The 18,826-nt window shown below is 51.0% G+C and overlaps 1 protein-coding gene across 1 annotated transcript in view; it reads left to right on the top strand.

Moving 5' to 3' along the window:
* The window catches only part of CNTN2 (contactin 2 (axonal)), a 30,960-nt gene extending 12,407 nt beyond the window's left edge, over positions 1-18,553 (top strand). The window contains exons 2-23 of the mRNA XM_014955464.1: positions 322-429; positions 6,302-6,446; positions 6,703-6,878; positions 7,215-7,310; positions 7,471-7,680; positions 8,258-8,357; positions 8,614-8,789; positions 9,470-9,606; positions 10,145-10,274; positions 11,135-11,285; positions 11,568-11,695; positions 12,045-12,220; positions 12,355-12,475; positions 12,869-13,027; positions 13,148-13,297; positions 14,025-14,095; positions 14,279-14,513; positions 15,347-15,462; positions 15,836-16,022; positions 16,366-16,478; positions 16,567-16,735; positions 17,709-18,553. Of these exons, the coding sequence (XP_014810950.1) occupies positions 375-429; positions 6,302-6,446; positions 6,703-6,878; positions 7,215-7,310; positions 7,471-7,680; positions 8,258-8,357; positions 8,614-8,789; positions 9,470-9,606; positions 10,145-10,274; positions 11,135-11,285; positions 11,568-11,695; positions 12,045-12,220; positions 12,355-12,475; positions 12,869-13,027; positions 13,148-13,297; positions 14,025-14,095; positions 14,279-14,513; positions 15,347-15,462; positions 15,836-16,022; positions 16,366-16,478; positions 16,567-16,735; positions 17,709-17,818 (3,111 nt within the window). The 5' untranslated portion in view covers positions 322-374 and the 3' untranslated portion in view covers positions 17,819-18,553. The remainder of the gene's footprint in view (positions 1-321; positions 430-6,301; positions 6,447-6,702; positions 6,879-7,214; positions 7,311-7,470; positions 7,681-8,257; positions 8,358-8,613; positions 8,790-9,469; positions 9,607-10,144; positions 10,275-11,134; positions 11,286-11,567; positions 11,696-12,044; positions 12,221-12,354; positions 12,476-12,868; positions 13,028-13,147; positions 13,298-14,024; positions 14,096-14,278; positions 14,514-15,346; positions 15,463-15,835; positions 16,023-16,365; positions 16,479-16,566; positions 16,736-17,708) is intronic.
* The last annotated feature ends 273 nt before the right edge of the window (positions 18,554-18,826 follow it).

Genomic DNA, 18,826 nt, shown 5'->3' with positions numbered 1-18,826 from the left:
CCCCCCGCCACCAATATCCTGTGCGCTTCTGGCTTTGCATTTTTTAATAAAAACCGGTCGGAAGGAAGCCTTCTTTTTGGAGGGGGGAGAAAGAATAACACATAGTAAGGGAGGAGGAACAATTTCCCAACCAGATCTGTCACGTCAGAAAGAAAAAGAGCTCCTTCAGCCCCCTGCCTGCTCCTCACCCACAGCTGGATGTTTGCTCCCCAGTGAGTGTCACCCCGGGCCGGTGGCCAGCGGGGACGGGCAGCTGGAGGCCAGACCCTGGAGCGGGGTGGCAGAGACACCACAGATCACCCATTTCTCTGTCCCCTGCAGGGCTGCCCTCCCCGCTCTCCTGCAGAGGCTCCGTGACCGGCCGGAGGCGCAGGATGGGAATCACCGATGGATTTCTCCGCACGTCCCTGCCCGTCCTCACCGCCCTGGGTAAGAGCAGCGGAATGGAGGGGGTCCGTGGGGAACCGAGAGGGACTCTCCGGAGGTGCCAAGGGGGACATTGCCCAGGAAATGCCATTTTCTTGTCACATTGTCCCTCCCTGCTCCACGCGGGGCCTGTACGGCCGCAGCGACGGCGATGCCCCATCTCCCGGGAGGGACCAGGGGATGGGTCTGTCCTACCTCCAACCTCTCAGGAAAGAGGACGGGAAGGGTTGACACACAAGTCTCCCCCTTTCTAAATTCAGATGTAGGTGAAACACGGGAGATGCAGATCCTCAGGCAAAGCCTCAGCAGGAGCAGTGCCCTCCACAGCCAGCGCTGCCCGTCCCCCGGGTGGTTCATGCAGCCAGGGGATGGGTCTGTCCTACGTTCAGCCTCTCAGGAAAGAGGACGGGAAGGGTTGACACACAAGTCTCCCCCTTTCTAAATTCAGATGTAGGTGAAACACGGGAGATGCAGATCCTCAGGCAAAGCCTCAGCAGGAGCAGTGCCCTCCACAGCCAGCGCTGCCCGGGCTCCTCCTGGCCCCAGCACAAGGACTCGCTCCCTGCTCCTCTGTTTTTTCCAGGGATGCCTTTTTGGCCCTATCCTGACTGCAAAGATTCCCCCATCCATCAGGGACCCTCTCTGGATCTCAGGGAGTCTCAGGCTGCGCTCCGAAGGCCCCTTTTCAGCAGGGAGACATTTCATTTCAGACAACTGAGAATTAGATAATGTCTTCAAGCTAATTCATCATCCCGGGCAGAGACCGCTCGCCTGTCCTTATAAATATCTAATTACCTTTTAATGTTCTCTGGATCCCCGAGGAGGCAGAGGGAGGGGTGGCTGCCCTAGATTGGGAGGCAATTAGCCTGTTTGGAAATTGGTCTGACCCAAATCTGGTAGAGGCAGCGAGATGGAGTTGGGTTCTCCCATTAACCAGCTGAGTTCGTGCAACTTGCTCCCCGTCCAAGCTGAGCCCACCAAAAATGACTCACTGTAAAGCCTTGGGGGGGTGTTTATTTTCTCTTGACCTTTGGCTGATGATGCAATGGATCTCGGGAGCCAGCTGAGAAACCCACACTGGGAACATCAGTGAGGGACCAGGGACAAAATGATGCCAGCTATTGATGAGGATCAGGGAAACATTCCAGGGAGGGCGAAGACCCAAAGACTCCAGATCTGGGCTGTTTCCTCCAGCCCTGGGGAGAGGGGTTGGCAACGTCACCCCTCCCTCGGCCCTATCACCCAAAGGATGGCTTCCCAGCCAAACGTAAAGGTTTAAAGCTTATGGAGCACAGAGAGATGACTCTCTAATGAACAGGGCTGTCAGGAAAGTCTAAAAATCTCTCCGGCCTGTCCTCATTCAGTAAAAGCCACGGAAAATGTTGAAATCTCAGGGTAGCCAAAGCACCGTCCCTTTGTTCCTCAGACAGCTCCTCGTTAAAAATAACCCTCTGTTCCTCAGAGAGCTGCTCTTTAAAAATAACCTCTTTGATTTTGTGCACATGTGTCTCTGTGTGTGTGTGTGTGTGTGTTCAGATTTCCTATAAAACCAATTAATTGCCCAGCTCCCTCCCAGTGCCCAGGCTCCAGGCTGGGGTCAGTGCTCGGGAGCTGCCCGTGCTCGGATCGCTGCCGACGGCCCCAAAACCTGGAACACATCTTGGAAAACCTTCAACTGAGACATTTATCATTTCCTGGTCTCCGCAGCCAGCGCAGAGCTCAGCATAAAGGCAAAGCATTAGGCCTCCTGGACACCTGGGCTTTCCAGGTTTGCCTTTCAGCAGATTCCAAATACTAATAATAACCCAAAACTTGCCCTGCCAGAAACAAGCCACCGCATGGGGAGGGACACTGGCAGCCACCCCCCACTCACTGCAGGGGTAAAGGAGAGAAGGTTTCAATTTTGTCTATTCCAGCAATATCTGGTATAAAGTTTGGATATTTTTTTTATCAGCACAGAGACTGCTGTCTCCTTGGTGGTGTATTTCATGATACCATGATTTTTCTCTCCCAAATAACAGCACAAGTCACTGCTGGAGTGCTGTGTGGAACATACAACCCTTGCTCCTGCTCTTTTTAAATAACCTCTTTGATTTTGTGCACATGTGTCTGTGTGTGTGTGTGTGTGTGTGTGTGTTCAGATTTCCTATAAAACCAATTAATTGCCCAGCTCCCTCCCAGTGCCCAGGCTCCAGGCTGGGGTCAGTGCTCGGGAGCTGCCCGTGCTCGGATCGCTGCCGACGGCCCCAAAACCTGGAACACATCTTGGAAAACTTTCAACTGAGACATTTATCATTTCCTGGTCTCCGCAGCCAGCGCAGAGCTCAGCATAAAGGCAAAGCATTAGGCCTCCTGGACACCTGGGCTTTCCAGGTTTGCCTTTCAGCAGATTCCAAATCCTAATAATAACCCAAAACTTGCCCTGCCAGAAACAAGCCACCACACGGGGCGGGGGGGGCACTGGCAGCCAACCCCCGCTCACTGCAGGGGCAAAGGAGAGAAGGTTTGAATTTTGTCTATTCCAGCAATATCTGGTATAAAGTTTGGATATTTTTTTTATCAGCACAGAGACCGCTGTCTCCTTGGTGGTGTATTTCATGATACCGTAATTTTTCTCTTCCAAACAACAGCACAAGTCACTCCTGGAGCGCTGTGTAGAACATAAAACCCTTGCTCCAGCTCTTTTCCCAAATCAGATGTTCCCTTTTCACCTATTCCTATTTATTTTCGAGTTCACATTTATTTTTCCTAATAACAAATGTTCCAAAGAGGCGTAACAGCAGATTTCCCATCATTTCTGCTCTCTTAGCTGGATTATTAACACAGACAGTAGGGCTGCATAAGGCACGCCCCATTCTGAGCCCATCACTTTGCTTTTGCACATTTGGCTTGAAGACCTTTCTTTTGTGTTTGTCTTCTCCCCCGAATGAAATACCCCGAGGAAGTACCTGTCTTGGTAACATTAAAACCTAGAGTCCTGGGGTGATAGAAGCAGCTCAGAGGATCAGGCTGAGGGGGACTGAGATTTACTGCTCTGCTTCGCTCTCAATCCTCAGTCCTAACCATGCCCTGAACTTGCAACTGTTTAATTATTACTTTAATCTCACAGTTGTTTTGCTTAATGAGTGAGATCCAGGCGTTTCGCCCCCAACACCAACCAGACACCTTGGAACTGCAGATAAAAATTCATCTGAACTTCTGGCATTGATTACCTTTGAGAAAATCGATGTCTGACAGTTGTAGAGTCCATAACCTTGGCAGGGAAAAAGGGACAGCAGCGGAGAGCAACGGGGTGCAGGCTCCGGGTGGAACCAGAAGGGATAATTAGCATAATTTGGCTTGATTGGGAAAGAGCACCCCACGAGAAAAAGCATGCATGTGAGTGTTAATAATCTATATTTTATTTGCTAAATAAATAGAAATTATTTACCATATGCTACTGATTAATCTCAAAATGTAAAGCTGTTAAACGTTCATCCATTCACTACCATCTACCAGAACACAATTAATGCACTACTTTCTTACTAATTCTCCATTAACTCATGATTATTTCACCTGCTGGCCAGAGGAGTTACTTCCAGCTGAGACTCGCTCAGCGCAGCCATCGCTGCCCCAACTGACAGAACATTTCCAGCTTACACGAGCTGCTCCTTGGTGAATATAACTATTTTTAGAAGGAAAATGGCACCTGCACTGATTTGGAGAGAATATAACCCTCGAAACGCCGCTTTTCTCTTATTCCAAAGTATCAGGCCCAGGCTGGAGCCCCTCTCCCCTGTGTGACAGCGGGGACATCAGGCTCCCTGGCAGCAGCACGTCCCGGCTGCCGGAGCCCAGGGCTGGGTAATTGGCTGTTGGTTACCTGCACTGATTTGGAGAGAATATAACCCTCGAAACGCCGCTTTTCTCTTATTCCAAAGTATCAGGCCCAGGCTGGAGCCCCTCTCCCCTGTGTGACAGCGGGGACATCAGGCTCCCTCGCAGCAGCCAAGGGCTGGGTAATTGGCTGCTGGTCGGACACAAGGAGCAGCCACCAGCTGCTGGGAACCCACCGAGCCAATTAGCAGAGCCCCTCTCCCATCTCACCCTCCTCCCCGCATGCGAGAGCAGCCGGAACATGAGAAGAACCCCAGGAGCTACAGGTAAAGGGCTGCTCCCCCCCAACCGAGCCCAGGAGAGCCCCAGCCGGCCGTTCCCCGCTGGAAGTTACTCTTGCATAAAACATCATACTTACTGGAGTCACTTAATTTAACCAGTGCCCATGCTGCGTACTGTAGGGAAGGAAACAGATTGCCGGGTGGCGTGGCGGTTTTAAGACAGTTATTAATTCAATTACAAAGCATGGAAGGATCCTTGGGGCCAGCTAAGCATCTCGGAGCTTGGCACTGCAGAGCAGAGGGGGACCGTGCTGGGAGGACACTGAGGTGCTGGAGCGGGTCCAGAGAAGGGCGACAAAGCTGGTGAGGGGTCTGGAGCACAAGTCTGATGAGGAGAGGCTGAGGGAGCTGGGGTTATTCAGCCTGGAGAAGAGGAGGCTGAGGGGAGACCTTATTGCTCTCTACAACTCCCTGAAAGGAGGGTGTAGAGAGGTGGGGGTCGGTCTCTTTTCTCAAGTCACAGGTGACAGGACGAGAGGAAATGGCCTCAAGTTGCGCCAGGGGAGGTTCAGGCTGGATATTAGGAAAAATTTTTTCACTGAAAGGGTTCTCAGCCATTGGAATGGGCTGCCCAGGGAGGTGGTTGAGGCACCATCCCTGGAGGTGTTCAAAAGCCGGGTTGATGTAGTGCTGGGAGGTATGGTTTAGTGATGATGCTCCTTGTTTGTTGTGTGGGTGTCTATTTTTGTCAGTTAGGTTGACGGTTGGACAAGATGATCTTTAAGGTCCCTTCCAACCTAGAAGATTCTGTGATTCTGTGACACTGTCTTGGGGTGGCTCTGTCCCCACCAAGGGACAGGCATTTCTCAGGGTGCCAGGGAGGGAACAGACCCGCAGTGAGGAGATTTCCAGCCAGCTTCTGCTCTGTTCTTATTCACACTGCCGTTTCCATAACACCCCTGTGGAAGGGGCTCTGCTAGCATTTGCTGTTTATCTGAGACACAGAGTCACTGGGGACAGCTGGCACTTCGCAGTGACACACCATCACCCCGCCAAAGGGTGGCCCAGGCACAGAGGAGGAGGAGAAGGGAGGCAGGTTCTTATGCTGCCCTTGTGCCTGCTACCTGAGCCATGCTCCTGACAGCAAGATCAGAGTCAAACCCCTGTCTGAACGCTACAGAGGAAGCTTCAAGCTCATCCCGTTAGTTCAAAAGGGAACCAATACTGGTTTGAGCACCAGAAAACAGCAAGGTTGGAGTCATCAAGAGTTGATGATGTTGCCGACGCAGGGATGGAGGGGATCTGCCAGGCGTGTGCAGGGAGGCAGCAACAGAGCTGAGAACTTACTGTGATCATCCAAGTTCTCCTCTCTCCTCCCTTGTCCTGGAGAGGACTCAGGAGGAACCAACCAGTACAGACTGAGGAGGAACCAGCTCATCTTCACTGCCGTGGAGAAGGAGGGCATCCAGGGGTTCTCAGCTCCAGTCTCATCAGGGCATGGTTTTCCAAGAGTCAGTATTCCTTCATCTGGACGTCTTTAAGCATGTCTGGTCCCCCTGGCATGGCAGAGATGGTGTGACTGCTCAGGAAATGCACAGTCTCTGCCCAAAGCCATGGCTGGGGCTGGGCCGTGCTGACAGATGGGTTGCGATTTTCACGTTGCTCCTTCTTTCACTCTAGATGCCGTTCTCAGGCTGCCAGGGACACCCTACAAAACTAAAAATGAGAATTTTTAGAAAAAGCTAAACTGAGCTGAGCAGGTTTTCCCTCTCTTGCAGTCTGGTGCCAAGCCCAGAGTAGCACAAGGAACTACGGCCCCGTGTTTGAAGAGCAGCCCGTGCACACCCTCTTCCCCGAAGGTTCAGCAGAAGAGAAAGTCACACTTTCCTGCCGAGCCAGAGCCAGTCCTCCCGCGACCTACAGGTGAGCTCGCTGCTCTCTCTCCACACCAGGGCTGGGAACACAACCATCAGTAATTTTGGTTTCCCTTCTCTGCTTTTATATATAAAGAAAATCACTAACATGGGAATCAACCTCCTCGCCCGTACGTGATGTGCGTCCTTCCCAGGTCACAGAGCAGCTGTAAATCCAAATCCTGACACTCCCCAGCTGGAAAAACAAACAAGCACAGCCTCCTACGAGCGCTGCGATGAGTATTTACCCCCCTCACTCTTGGCAGGTGGAAGATGAACGGCACAGAGATAAAGATGGAGCCAGACTCCCGGTACAGGCTGGTTGCAGGCGACCTAGTGATAAGCAACCCCGTGAAAGCCAAGGATGCTGGCTCCTACCAGTGCGTGGCATCCAATTCCAGGGGCACGGTGGTCAGCAGGGAAGCCTCCCTCCGCTTTGGCTGTAAGTTTGTCTCCACAAGGTAAATGAAACGCAGCCACAGTTACCCCGGGGGTAAACTGAGCCCCCCCCACTGCTCGCATTAACAAAGGCTGGAGAGAAAAGAGAAGCTCTCCTGTGCACGGTACACTTGGAAAAATCCCCTGGCACTTCCCATTAACATGGATGTGCCGTAGAAATTTGATGCACTGCAGAGAAATTCAGTAATATTTTTGGATCTCCCTCTGTACAACCACTGAAAAGACCAGCCTGTGGAGGGAGAGATAAAATGCAGTCATCCCTCCAGCTGGGTTGTGTTTTTTTTTATATCCACGGACAGGTTTCACTTTGCATGTTTAGTTTTGCAGGAATTCTCTGCAGAGGAGCGAGACCCCGTGAAGATCACAGAAGGCTGGGGAGTGATGTTTGCCTGCAGCCCTCCTCCCCACTACCCAGGTAACGTATGGACTCTGTAAAGCAACAAAGCAGAGGTAGGACTTAGCACGTGGAGAAAACGAAGTACCAGCTGGCCCAGAGAGGGGCTGGTTGGGTTCAGTCCCACCGAGGAGGTCACAGGGACCTTGTGCAGTTTGTTCCTCTTTTCTTTACCCCACAGGTTTATCCTATCGATGGCTCCTGAACGAGTTTCCCAACTTCATCCCAGCCGACGGAAGGCGTTTCGTCTCTCAGACCACAGGAAACCTTTACATTGCCAAGACAGAGGCTTCAGACCTGGGGAACTATTCATGCTTTGCCACCAGCCACATCGATTTTATCACCAAGAGCGTTTTCAGCAAGTTCTCCCGGCTCAGCCTCGCCGCAGAGGGTCAGTGCCCTTGGATTATCATAAGGGGACCGGGCAAAATGCAAAATTAACAAGCCACTGCAAAACACTCGGGCTTCACAGGACTCCAGCAGCCTCTCAGGGGAGCTTAAGAGCTTACAAAAATATTAATTAATTGGCTGGAAGCTGGGGGAAGCAGCCCTGTCTCAAGGCTTTGCTGCTTGTGCAGCTGCAAACCCCATCCATGGAGTTTCTCTGTTTGTAAAAAAGAAATGGCAGAAGGTGCAGCCTGTGAATGCTCAGATATCCCTGAAAATCCTCTCCTCTGCCTTTGGTGGCCCTGCAGAGAGGCAGCTAAAGATACTTTTTGGGCAGGGTGAAGGGACTTAAGCAGGTAGAGAATTACAGAGAAATAGCCCTGAGATGTCGTAAAGAGGTTTTTAGAGAGTTTAGTAAGAGCTGCTTTAAGAGGAAAATTAAACTCAGTCTCTGCCACCTGTAAATTATCCAAAGATTTTGCAAAGTAGTGTAACCTTGCGGGTACCTCTGCCCTGTAAGACCTCACGTGTGTCATTTTGAAGTCACCCAGAGCTCCTCAACGGTGCTTTCCTTTCACCAGATGCCAGGCAGTACGCCCCCAGCATAAAAGCCAGGTTTCCTGCAGACACCTACGCTCTGGCCGGGCAGGTGGTGACTTTGGAGTGTTTTGCCTTTGGAAAGTGAGTGCAGCGTCCGTGTCGCTTGGGGCTGGGGACGGGGAGGGCACTTCAGAACCTGCAGCTTTCACAGCCCCTCTCTGAAACGGGTCTGCTGTAGACCAGAGATGGAGGGAGGACAGGAGGAGGGAGGAATTGGCTAAAGCCATCTGTCCTGCTGGCCAGGGCCCAGCTGGGACAGGACCCGGGTGTTACACTCCGTTGTAACACAGCACGGGGTACCCAAGAACTGGCCTTCACCAGATTTACTTTCACGTAGCCCCGTTCCTCGAATCAAGTGGAGGAAGCTGGATGGCTCGCAGTCCTCCAAGTGGATCGGCAGCGAGCCCCTCTTGCAGATCCAGGATGTTGGCTTTGAGGATGAAGGCACTTATGAGTGTGAGGCTGAAAACATCAAAGGGAGAGACACCTACCAGGGCCGCATCATCATTCAAGGTAAGACATTTAAACACGTGCCTTCCCAGAGCACAGCAAGGTGCCCCCAGGAACGGACTGAGCCTCTGGGAGTGAAACCACCACCTCTGGTCCTTCTATCAGCCCCAATTAAACCTATTGCAAAGCCCTAACAAAGACCTGCAGAGATCACTGGTAGCTTTCCTCAGTGGAGACGTTTAAGCGATGGCAAGTAGAGAGAAACCTCCTAAATTGTTCTAAAATAATACTACCAAAAATGAGGTAACCAGGGAAGGAAGCATAGTGGTAAAAATCAAACTTGGCTGTCAACCAAGATCCAAGGCTGGGTTACTTCCCCAAGGGTTAATGCTTGGGTCTAGCCAAGTTACAAAACTCAACCTGGTTCTCTTAGTCTGAATCCAGTCTTTCCTGAAGTTCAGGAATGACTGCATTTAAGAAAAGAAACCATAATATTCTTCCTCAGATCTGGACTCTGCTGTAATTTGGTGCAGTCCACACGCACAGCTGCAGCCAGACCCATAGAGGGCTCAGCCTTGCACGGCTGCACAAAAGGCAAAGGCTGTTACTATGGCGAACCACGCTGTGAGAAATAAAATCTGCCAGCAGAGATGACACAATGAGCATCCTTCTGCTTGCCTGGCACCCGCAAACCCTCTCATCTGATCCTCTTGGCTCTGCCACCTCTCTTGCTCCCTTCGCAGCTCAGCCGGAGTGGCTGAAGGTGATCACCGACACGGAAGCCGACATCGGGTCCGACCTGCGCTGGAGCTGCGCCGCCGCCGGCAAACCCCGACCCACGGTCCGATGGCTCCGGGACGGGCAGCCACTGACCTCCCAGGTACCCCCAGCACAGGTCTGGCAGTGAGAGCCAACACACAGCACAACCTCCAGGTTCTGGAGAACCAAACACGCAACTCCAGACTTAGACCCTTCTCCCGCCTCCCTGCAAACGCATCTCAACCCCCTCTGATCACCCCGCATCCCTGTTCCATGTGCCCCCCATCAGGCTGCAAAGCGATGCCACGGTCCTTACCGAGGGCAAGTTCCTTCTCCCGTCGCTGCCATCCCAGCCATTGCTTCATGCAGCCACAGGAACTCACAGCCAGTTATCAGGGCGGATAAATAGCACCTTGTGCTGGTCTCTGTCTGACCCGCACGTCGCTGCTCCAGCACTCACAGGTCTCAGCAAACAGAGCAGAGTGACGTGGGGAAGTGACCAGACACACGGATAAAATGCCCTGCGTTTTCTCCCCTGGAAAACCAGGCTGGCTTCAGACTGGCAAAGAGTCCGTGATGAAACTCAACCCTGAGCACACGAGGCTTGAGTTCCATTTGTGTTTTTCTCATCTAACGGGTTCATCCTCTCGTTTGCACAGAACCGCATCGAAGTGAGCGGTGGAGAGCTGAGATTTTCCAAGCTAGTCCTGGAGGACTCTGGCATGTATCAGTGTGTGGCTGAGAACAAGCATGGCACAGTATATGCAAGTGCTGAATTAACAGTGCAAGGTAATTTCTCATTTCCCAGTGCTCTGGGTTTCAATGGGACACTGAAGCATTTTAGATCTCTTCCTAATATCCCTCGCTTGCGATCTCAGAGTCAGATAAGAGCAGACAAAAACTGCTTCACTCACCATTGAAATATAGTAACTGGTTCAACAAGACACTCGACAACCCTTGAAAATTTACATCTTGTGCAAATTCAGTAACGCCAAAAGAGAACAAGGACATCTGTTTAGCTGCAGAAAGTGTACAGGACAGAGGGCAGCACGAGCTCCCTTCCTCCACACAGCCCTCCTCTTTTTTGGGGGGAAAGAAAAGCATTCAGTACCCATTCAGCCCGCTTTGACGGATGGCGACTGGAACTGGACTGATGCCAAACCTGTTCCACATGAGTCTAAAAGCTTATCTCCTCCTGGTCAATAGATGCCAGAGATAAATTAAAGGCCCTAAAGCATCAGCTCTTCAACATTTAACACGCTGCAATGCCTGTGGGCAGCAGATAAACCCCGATTCTATCTCTGCAGATCCAGGAGCTGGATGTCTGCATCGGTGACTTTGGTCAGGATATCACAGAAAACATCCTCTACATTTTCAAAAGCAGCTGTTCTTGTGTCTCTCAAAGACCTTGCACTTGTTAGGGTCATATCCCATTGCGTCCGTCACGTAACCCCTGCCTTGGCCGGCGTTAGAGACCGCCCGGCAGCAGAGGAATCGCTCCTTCATCCCGCTCACCAGATACTGCCACGCTTCTGTTACCGAGTCATCCAACAACAAATCAATACCTAGTTACACGGCAGCTAAAAGGCTCACATAGCAGGGGTTTCTAATCATTCCTTAATCCTTTTTTTTTTTCCCCCCTCCTCTAGCCTTAGCACCAGATTTTAGACTAAACCCAGTGAAGCGACTGATACCTGCAGCCCGAAGCGGGAAGGTCATCATCCCCTGCCAACCACGAGCAGCACCAAAAGCCACCGTGCTCTGGACCAAAGGGACCGAGCTTCTGATCAACAGCAGCAGGTAGCAGCACAGAGTCAGCTTCTGCCTAGAAACCATAGCTAAAATCACATCTCTTTTTCTTGCCAGAAGGCCGGACTCGATGACCAAAGCGTGCTGCTACATCCCCGAATAAAGCACTTTTTTACTCCTCTAGTTTCTTCTCTAGAAAACTCCTACGTAATATTTGGCAGTCCTGTCTTTATCACCAATTTCTTTAAAATCAGCAAGTGCTGGAAATTGTCAGATGTACAGAGCGAACAGACATTTTAACCTTCCTCTTGTGTGGTTCTTCTTCCTTTCCAGGGTGACTATTACCACAGATGGCACCTTGATCCTCCAGAACATCAGCAAATCCGATGAGGGAAAGTACACCTGCTTTGCTGAGAACTTCATGGGCAAAGCCAACAGTACTGGAATCCTCTCTGTTCGAGGTAGAGATTTTTGCCTCAATTTGGGGTCAATCAAGCAAGAAACATCTAAGAATACCATGATGTGATACTTCCCTCCTTACACTCCCCAAAATCAATGCAATACTCAGGGAATCAAAGACATTTCAACCTGTGGAACAGCAAATCTTCTGCCTGACCCACCAAATCCTACCTCCTTGAGACAAGCATTTCCATTTTCTAACCACTGCAATCTTCCTCCTGTAAAACTACAGCCGTTAGAGAGGGGTGACAACAAGTTGGAAAGTGTTGGTTTGGATGTTCTGCAGCATTAAATATACATCTGGTACATGGACATTTCCATCTAACGGCCCTCCCTACTCTTTCTCTGCAGATGCCACCAAAATCACGTTGGCACCATCTAGTGCTGATATCAACGTAGGTGAAAACCTCACGCTACAGTGTCATGCGTCCCATGACCCAACTATGGACCTTACCTTCACCTGGTCACTAGATGATTTCCCCATTGACTTTGACAAGTCGGAGGGGCACTACCGGCGAGCCAGCGCGGTGAGTAGAAAGGACAATTATGTACCATCAAAAGGGGACAGAAAACCAATACCAACCTCTTTGTTTGCACGTTGAACGCTGGGTTGTGATGAAGCGTGTTCAAATGCTCTCCCTGCTGTCTTTTCTCCATGCAGAAGGAAGCTATTGGAGACCTCAGCATCTTCAATGCCCAGCTGAAGCACTCGGGGCGGTACACGTGTACAGCCCAGACGGTCGTGGACAGTGCTTCTGAGTCAGCCACGCTGACTGTCAGAGGTAATTTGTCTGTCATAAGGTCCCCTGCTCCTTACAAGCCTCAAGTAGTGACATAGTCCCTGCAAGGGACCACCTCACCATCTAATATTTGAACTGGATGGGATGGGATAAGCCTCTGAGTTTTTCTGGAGGTCAAAATTGGACATGAGGCTTCCCAGCTTCCAGAAAAGAGAGACCTGATTTTAATTTATGACTAGTACAATATCAAGAGCAATAACCCTCCACATCTTTCCTCTTAGTAACACATCCACTTGTCTCCCACCACCCCAGGACCTTCCCAGCTTCCAGAAAAGAGAGGCCTGATCTTAATTTATAACTTGTACAATATCAAGAGCAACAACCCTCCAAATCTTTCCTCTTAGTAACACATCCATTTGTCTCCCACCACCCCAGGACCTCCAGGCCCCCCCGGAGGGGTGGTGGTGAGAGACATCAGTGACACCAGCGTCCAGCTGAGCTGGAGCCGTGGCTTCGACAACCACAGCCCCATCGCCAGGTACATCGTGGAGGCACGGACCCTCCTCTCGAGCAAGTGGAAGCAAATGAGGACCAGTAAGTGTCTGGAGGGCAGTGGTGGTGGCATGGTCCATGCTGGCCAGTTCTTGCTCCGTGCTAGTACGCTGGCTGCCACTCGCTCTATTTCTTCTCTTCTCCTCTTATTGGATTATATAGACCCTGTAAATATTGAAGGCAACGCCGAGACAGCCCAGGTGGTGAACCTCATTCCTTGGATGGATTATGAGTTTCGGGTCTTAGCAAGTAACATTCTGGGAGTTGGGGAGCCAAGTTTACCCTCCAGCAAAATCCGTACCAAAGAAGCAGGTACGTGCAGATACACTCAGAGGCAGGATGGGGACTAGGAGGTTCCTGTCCCCACGTGCTGGCTCCAGGGGGAGGCTGGCTCACAGCACGCCTTGGGCCCAAACAATTAGTCATCTCCTTGAGTGCTCCCAGAGGTGATGCCATCACAACGTTTTCTGCCTTTTTTGCCCATTTACACATCAAAGACAAAGCAGTACCAGAGCTGGCAGCATCAGATACATATAAACCATTATAAATCCTAGCTTCAAATCCAGTACCTTCTGGGCAGTAATGATTCGGAAGGGGAAAAAGCCCTATTGTATCACAGAGCACAGCTCTGCAAAGACAAGGGAAATTTCCCAGCAAATGGCTGGGAATGTTCATCTGCTGCTTGAACGTGCAAGCAGAAGGGATGGAAGAACAGCAGGAGAACTGCTCTCACACCAAATGCATATTAACTCCTTTCTAGTAAAAGCTCTCCTCCATCTCCCTGCTTTTGAGCTTGATTCTTGTCCCTTCTGAGAAATGCTGCCCTCAAATAAGCTCTGCCACACACTGGCCAGTATTCTAGACCTGATTTTCACAAATATCTGAAATACACTTGGGCTGAAAATATAGAAACAAACACTTTTGCACGAGCTGTCAAAGCCTGGCTACCCCGAGTCCGCGCGGTGTCTGTGCTCATCTCCATCACTATTGTCTCCTTAACCCAACCTGTGCTGTCTGCTTTTGTTTGGGGACCCGACAGCACCTACTGTGGCACCATCTGGGCTCAGCGGTGGTGGAGGAGCTCCCAACGAGCTGATCATCAACTGGACGGTAAGTGGGCAGCAGGGCACCAGCCGTGGGGGCTGGGAGAGGGCCAAGGGGAGGAGCACGCGCCGTTTCTTTTGGGAAATCAGTGCTGCAATTACAATTTCGCTATGTGGCTGAGCCAAACACTGTGCTCAGTCCAAAGTTTGAATGGATTAAGGCTCCTCTCTCTTCCCACCCCCCTCACAGCCGACGCTGAGGGACTATCAGAACGGAGATGGCTTTGGCTACATCCTGTCGTTTCGGAAGAAGGGCACCCAGGGGTGGCTGACGGCAAGGGTGCCGCACGCCGAGTCGCTGCACTACGTCTACCGCAACGAGAGCATCGGGCCCTACACCCCCTTCGAAGTGAAGATCAAGGCGTACAACAGGAAAGGAGAGGGGCCAGAGAGCCTCACGGCCATCGTGTACTCTGCAGAAGAAGGTAAGGTGGGACTGCGGCGACTCGGAATCCACCCTGCTTTGTCCAACCCATCCTCAACCAGCCCCCTGCAGAGCTCTGTCTGTCTGGGAGCTCAGCGATAGGAGAGCTCCTGGACAGGCAAAGGCCTGCAGTGACAGGACGAGGGGCAATGGCTTCAAGCTGGAGGGGAACAGATTTAGACTGGAGATGAGGAGAGGGTTCTTCACTGTGAGGGTGGTGGAGCACTGGAACAGGTTGCCCAGGGAGGTGGTTGAGGCCCCATCCCTGGAGATATTCAAGGAGAGGCTCAATGAGGCCCTGGGCAACCTGATCTAGTTGGGGGTGTCCCTGCTGACTGCGGGGGGGTCGGACTAGATGGCCTTTGGAGGTCCCTTCCAGCCTGGGCAATTCTATAAGAAGGACATGGACCTGATGGAGAGGTCCAGAGGAGGGCCACAAGGATGATCAGGGGGATGGAGTACCTCTGCTATGAGGACAGGCTGAGGGAGCTGGAGCTGAGCTGAGAGGTTTCTTTTACTCGAAGAGCAGCTGACGGTGATTTCTGCACAGCATTTATCTTCTACTCCAAATCCACAGCGAGCTGTTTCCCTAAGCCCAGCCGTGGCTGTACAGCCAGAGCTGCAGAGCAGACCTGGATCCTCCCAGCACACAGCTGTGGCCCTGCTTGTCCTGCTAAGTCCCTAAATCCCTTCCCCTCGCTCTGCTCCGTACACATAATACCAGCTGCCTGGCTGCTCGGTAACAGTGCTGAGGAGAGCCCTTCGCTTCAGGATGGTGATTATGCTGCCCAGAGCAAGGAAAAGGATTTTATTCCCTTTCATTGTCTTTTACAGAACCGAAAGTGGCTCCTTTCAGAGTTACGGCCAAGGCTGTTCTGTCCTCGGAAATGGATGTGTCCTGGGAGCCCGTTGAGCAGGGAGACATGACTGGAGTGCTTTTGGGCTACGAGGTACGAGCCTGCAATGGCAATGAGAGATACTGAACCTGAGATCCGAGAGCCCAGCAAAGAAAATTCCCCCAGGCCAAGTGAGGTGAAAGGAAACAGCATCTATTTGCAAAGACGGATGACAATTTATGGACAGCACGAGGCTCTAACAGGGCCAGTCCAGTCCTACTGCTCACAAGAGAGATTAGGAAGAGAGAAATATCCCTTTTTTTTCTGCTTGCCTTTCCACACAGGCTGTCACCTTATTCCTGGGCACGTGGCTATGGAAAATACATAGGAACAAATACCAAAGGGTCTCTAGTGCTGGAGATGGATGGGGCTGGTATCTGCAGTTACCTCTACCCTTACTAACCCCATCACACCCTTTTCTACTCAGATCCGGTACTGGAAGGATGGTGATAAAGAAGAGGCAGCTGACAGAGTGAGAACAGCGGGGCTGGTCACATCAGCTCATGTAACAGGTCTAAACCCCAACACGAAATACCACGTGTCAGTCAGAGCTTACAACCGGGCTGGGACTGGCCCCCCCAGTCCCTCTACCAACGTCACGACAACAAAACCACGTGAGTGAGCCCTGACCACCTCCACTGAGCACCTTGTACTCCCCGGGTGTGCTGTGTCCTCCAGAGGATCCCCAGTGATCACTTTTTGCATCTTGGTGTTCTAACGCCATTTAATTAGTCCATAAAACAGTTCCTTGAATTTCCTCAGATCAGCCTTATGGTCTGTGCATCCCTTACCTGAGAAGATCTGTGCTCAGAGTCACGTTTGCTGGGTTCTTCCCTGTAAACCAACCATAGTGGTGCCATCAGCTCTGCTGATGGTTGGTAGAGCCTCAGGAGACAGTTGGAACCAGCACAACCTTCCCTGATTTACTCAATCTCTGTTTTGTTTTGTGTCTCTTAGCACCAAAGAGGCCACCTGGCAACATCTCCTGGACTTTTTCTGGATCTACGGTCAGCATCAAGTGGGACCCAGTGGTGGCGAAGGCGGATGAGTCTGCAGTTACGGGGTACAAGGTACGGGCAGCCTGTAGCTGGCCTTCTCTTCTAAGTGACCCTAAGGAAACCCCAGTGAACATAAACTCAAACTTGTCTCTTCCAACAGATGCTTTACAGGCAGGATTCCCACTCTGCCCCCACGCTGTACCTGGCCAGCAAGAGCCGGATCGACATCCCCGTCCCTGAAGACTTCACTCACGCCTTCGTACAGATCAGGGTGACGGGCCCCGGGGGAGATGGAGTCCCAGCAGAAGTTCACATCCTCCGAAACAGTGGTACGTCCACCCCTCTGCCTGTCCACACTCCATGCACCAACGCTCATTTACTGGGGGTTTAACAGATTGCTGGAAAACGAGCTCAGAGAGAGGAGTTAACCTGCAGGACTACTCGCTACCACTCTTCTCTGACAAGTAATGACTTAGTCACACCTCCTCCCCTACGGTCACATAACAATAATGCTATTCTGCTTTTAAATCCCACTCTCCCTTCCAGGAACACAGGGGAACATCCAAGCCCAGCGTTTTAGGCTGAGACTCTGGTTTTTGGCTCCCTTGTGCCCTTTGCTCAAAGGATCTTCTGACTTCTTCCTCCCCAGCTGACCTCTCCCCAGCCTCTGAGACCCTTCCAGTCTAGTTTGCACCGACCTTAATTCCTTGCAGCTAAAGCCCTCGAGGCCCCACATGAGCCCAAATCACAGAATCACAGAATCACAGAATCTTAGTGGTTGGAAGGGACCTCTGAGATCGAGTCCAACCAAAAAAAAAAAAAAAAAACCCAAACACAAACAAAAAACAACCAAACAAATACAAAACACACCACACCAAACGCCCACCAAAAACACCACACCCACCAACTAAACCCCACACTCAACACCTTGCCATAAACCAATAACCTTGGGCACTAGAGCATGCCCTGAAGAGCCATGTCTATATGTTTCTTAAATACCTCCAGGGATGGTGACTCCACCACCTCCCTGGGCAGGCTGTTCCAAAAATCACATTCACTAAGAGTGAAATCCCGACAGTTTGTAGGGCCCTGACCTAACTCCAGCAGGTTCCCTTGATTCAGGGGATAAGTCCTCAGCACCCACTCCCAAATTCAAGTGTTCCTGGGAGGTTCATCAGCAACAACCACAATAGGAGCACAAAGAACCTTAGAAGGAAGTATTTACTGACCCTCCCAACTCTTTCCTCAAGGTTGTGTCTGTGCAACAGGACAGTTGCTCCTTCCCCGTTCCCTTTCTTTCAGGGACCAGTATGATGGTGGAAGACTCCGTGACGAGGCCGGTGCCGCACGCGGTCGTTATCACAACTAATTCCCTGGTAATGGTGGCCCTGATCAGGTACCTGGAGCTCTGACGATGGCCAGGGTGGCTCAGGACGCCCAGACTCGCTTCCTCCCAAGCCAGAGGGGAACTACACGACACTCGGCTGCTGCAGCTTCAACCTTGTGCCACGGCAGCATCACAGGGAAAGGATTTGACAACGTTGTTTTAAGGGAGGAAGAAAGAAACAGCTTTTTGAGTGTTTTTTTTTTGTTTTGGAAGAATATAAGCTTTCATACAAGACATGGGTCTTTAACCAATTAAAGTTTTTTTAAAGAAACGAGTAAAACGAAGAAGAATTCCACATGAATTCTGACAGCCAACTGCCCCACGCACTGTATCCAGTAGGTTTTCTGCCTTATGAAGCCATGTACTAAAATAACCAGACTGCTAAACTTGACTTCTTTTTTTTTTTTAAATATGTACAGTGAATTTTGGGGGGGGGAAGGGAGGATGGGGACTGAGGATTTCACAGCGATCAGCATGTTCCATACCGATCCCAGTCACAGCCATCTCCAACAAATTATGGGACAGGATTTTTCACACATCACCCCCCCCATAATATGAGCCAAATTCTGCAGCAACCAGCCCAAGGAGAAAAAGCCACAGGAGAGACTGAGCTCTGCCCCATCCTGAAGATGGGTGAACGCAGAGTTTAGATTGTGAAAAGCTTTTTTTTATGACACTGGTGTTAACTTGCAACCCCAGCCTGTTGTTTGTATCAACTGTTATGCTGTGAGGCACAACATTCAATGTTACCCATATCCCACAAGCTTTTGGGGTGTTTCTGTTAAACTGTTTGCTTCTTTCCTTTTTTGGGGGTGGGAGGAGAAGGGGTAAGTGAAAAGGAGATACTCTTCCAGCATCTGCTAATCTGGGGAGGCAGCTCTACCTAATAATGGAGATGTCAACATACCCAATTTCAATAGACAGGGTCTTAAAGGAGGAAGAAAAAGGAATATGATAGAATTTAACCAAGAACTGGAGGCTCGAGGAAGCCATCACTGGGGTAACAAGGAAAATCTGGACTCGGTCAGATTCA

Source organism: Calidris pugnax, unplaced genomic scaffold (assembly GCF_001431845.1).
Source record: "Calidris pugnax isolate Ruff unplaced genomic scaffold, ASM143184v1 scaffold215, whole genome shotgun sequence".
NCBI classification, from domain to species: Eukaryota; Metazoa; Chordata; class Aves; order Charadriiformes; family Scolopacidae; genus Calidris; species Calidris pugnax.
Note: the sequence above shows the minus strand (reverse complement) of the source record. Positions and strands in the feature narration are given on the sequence as shown.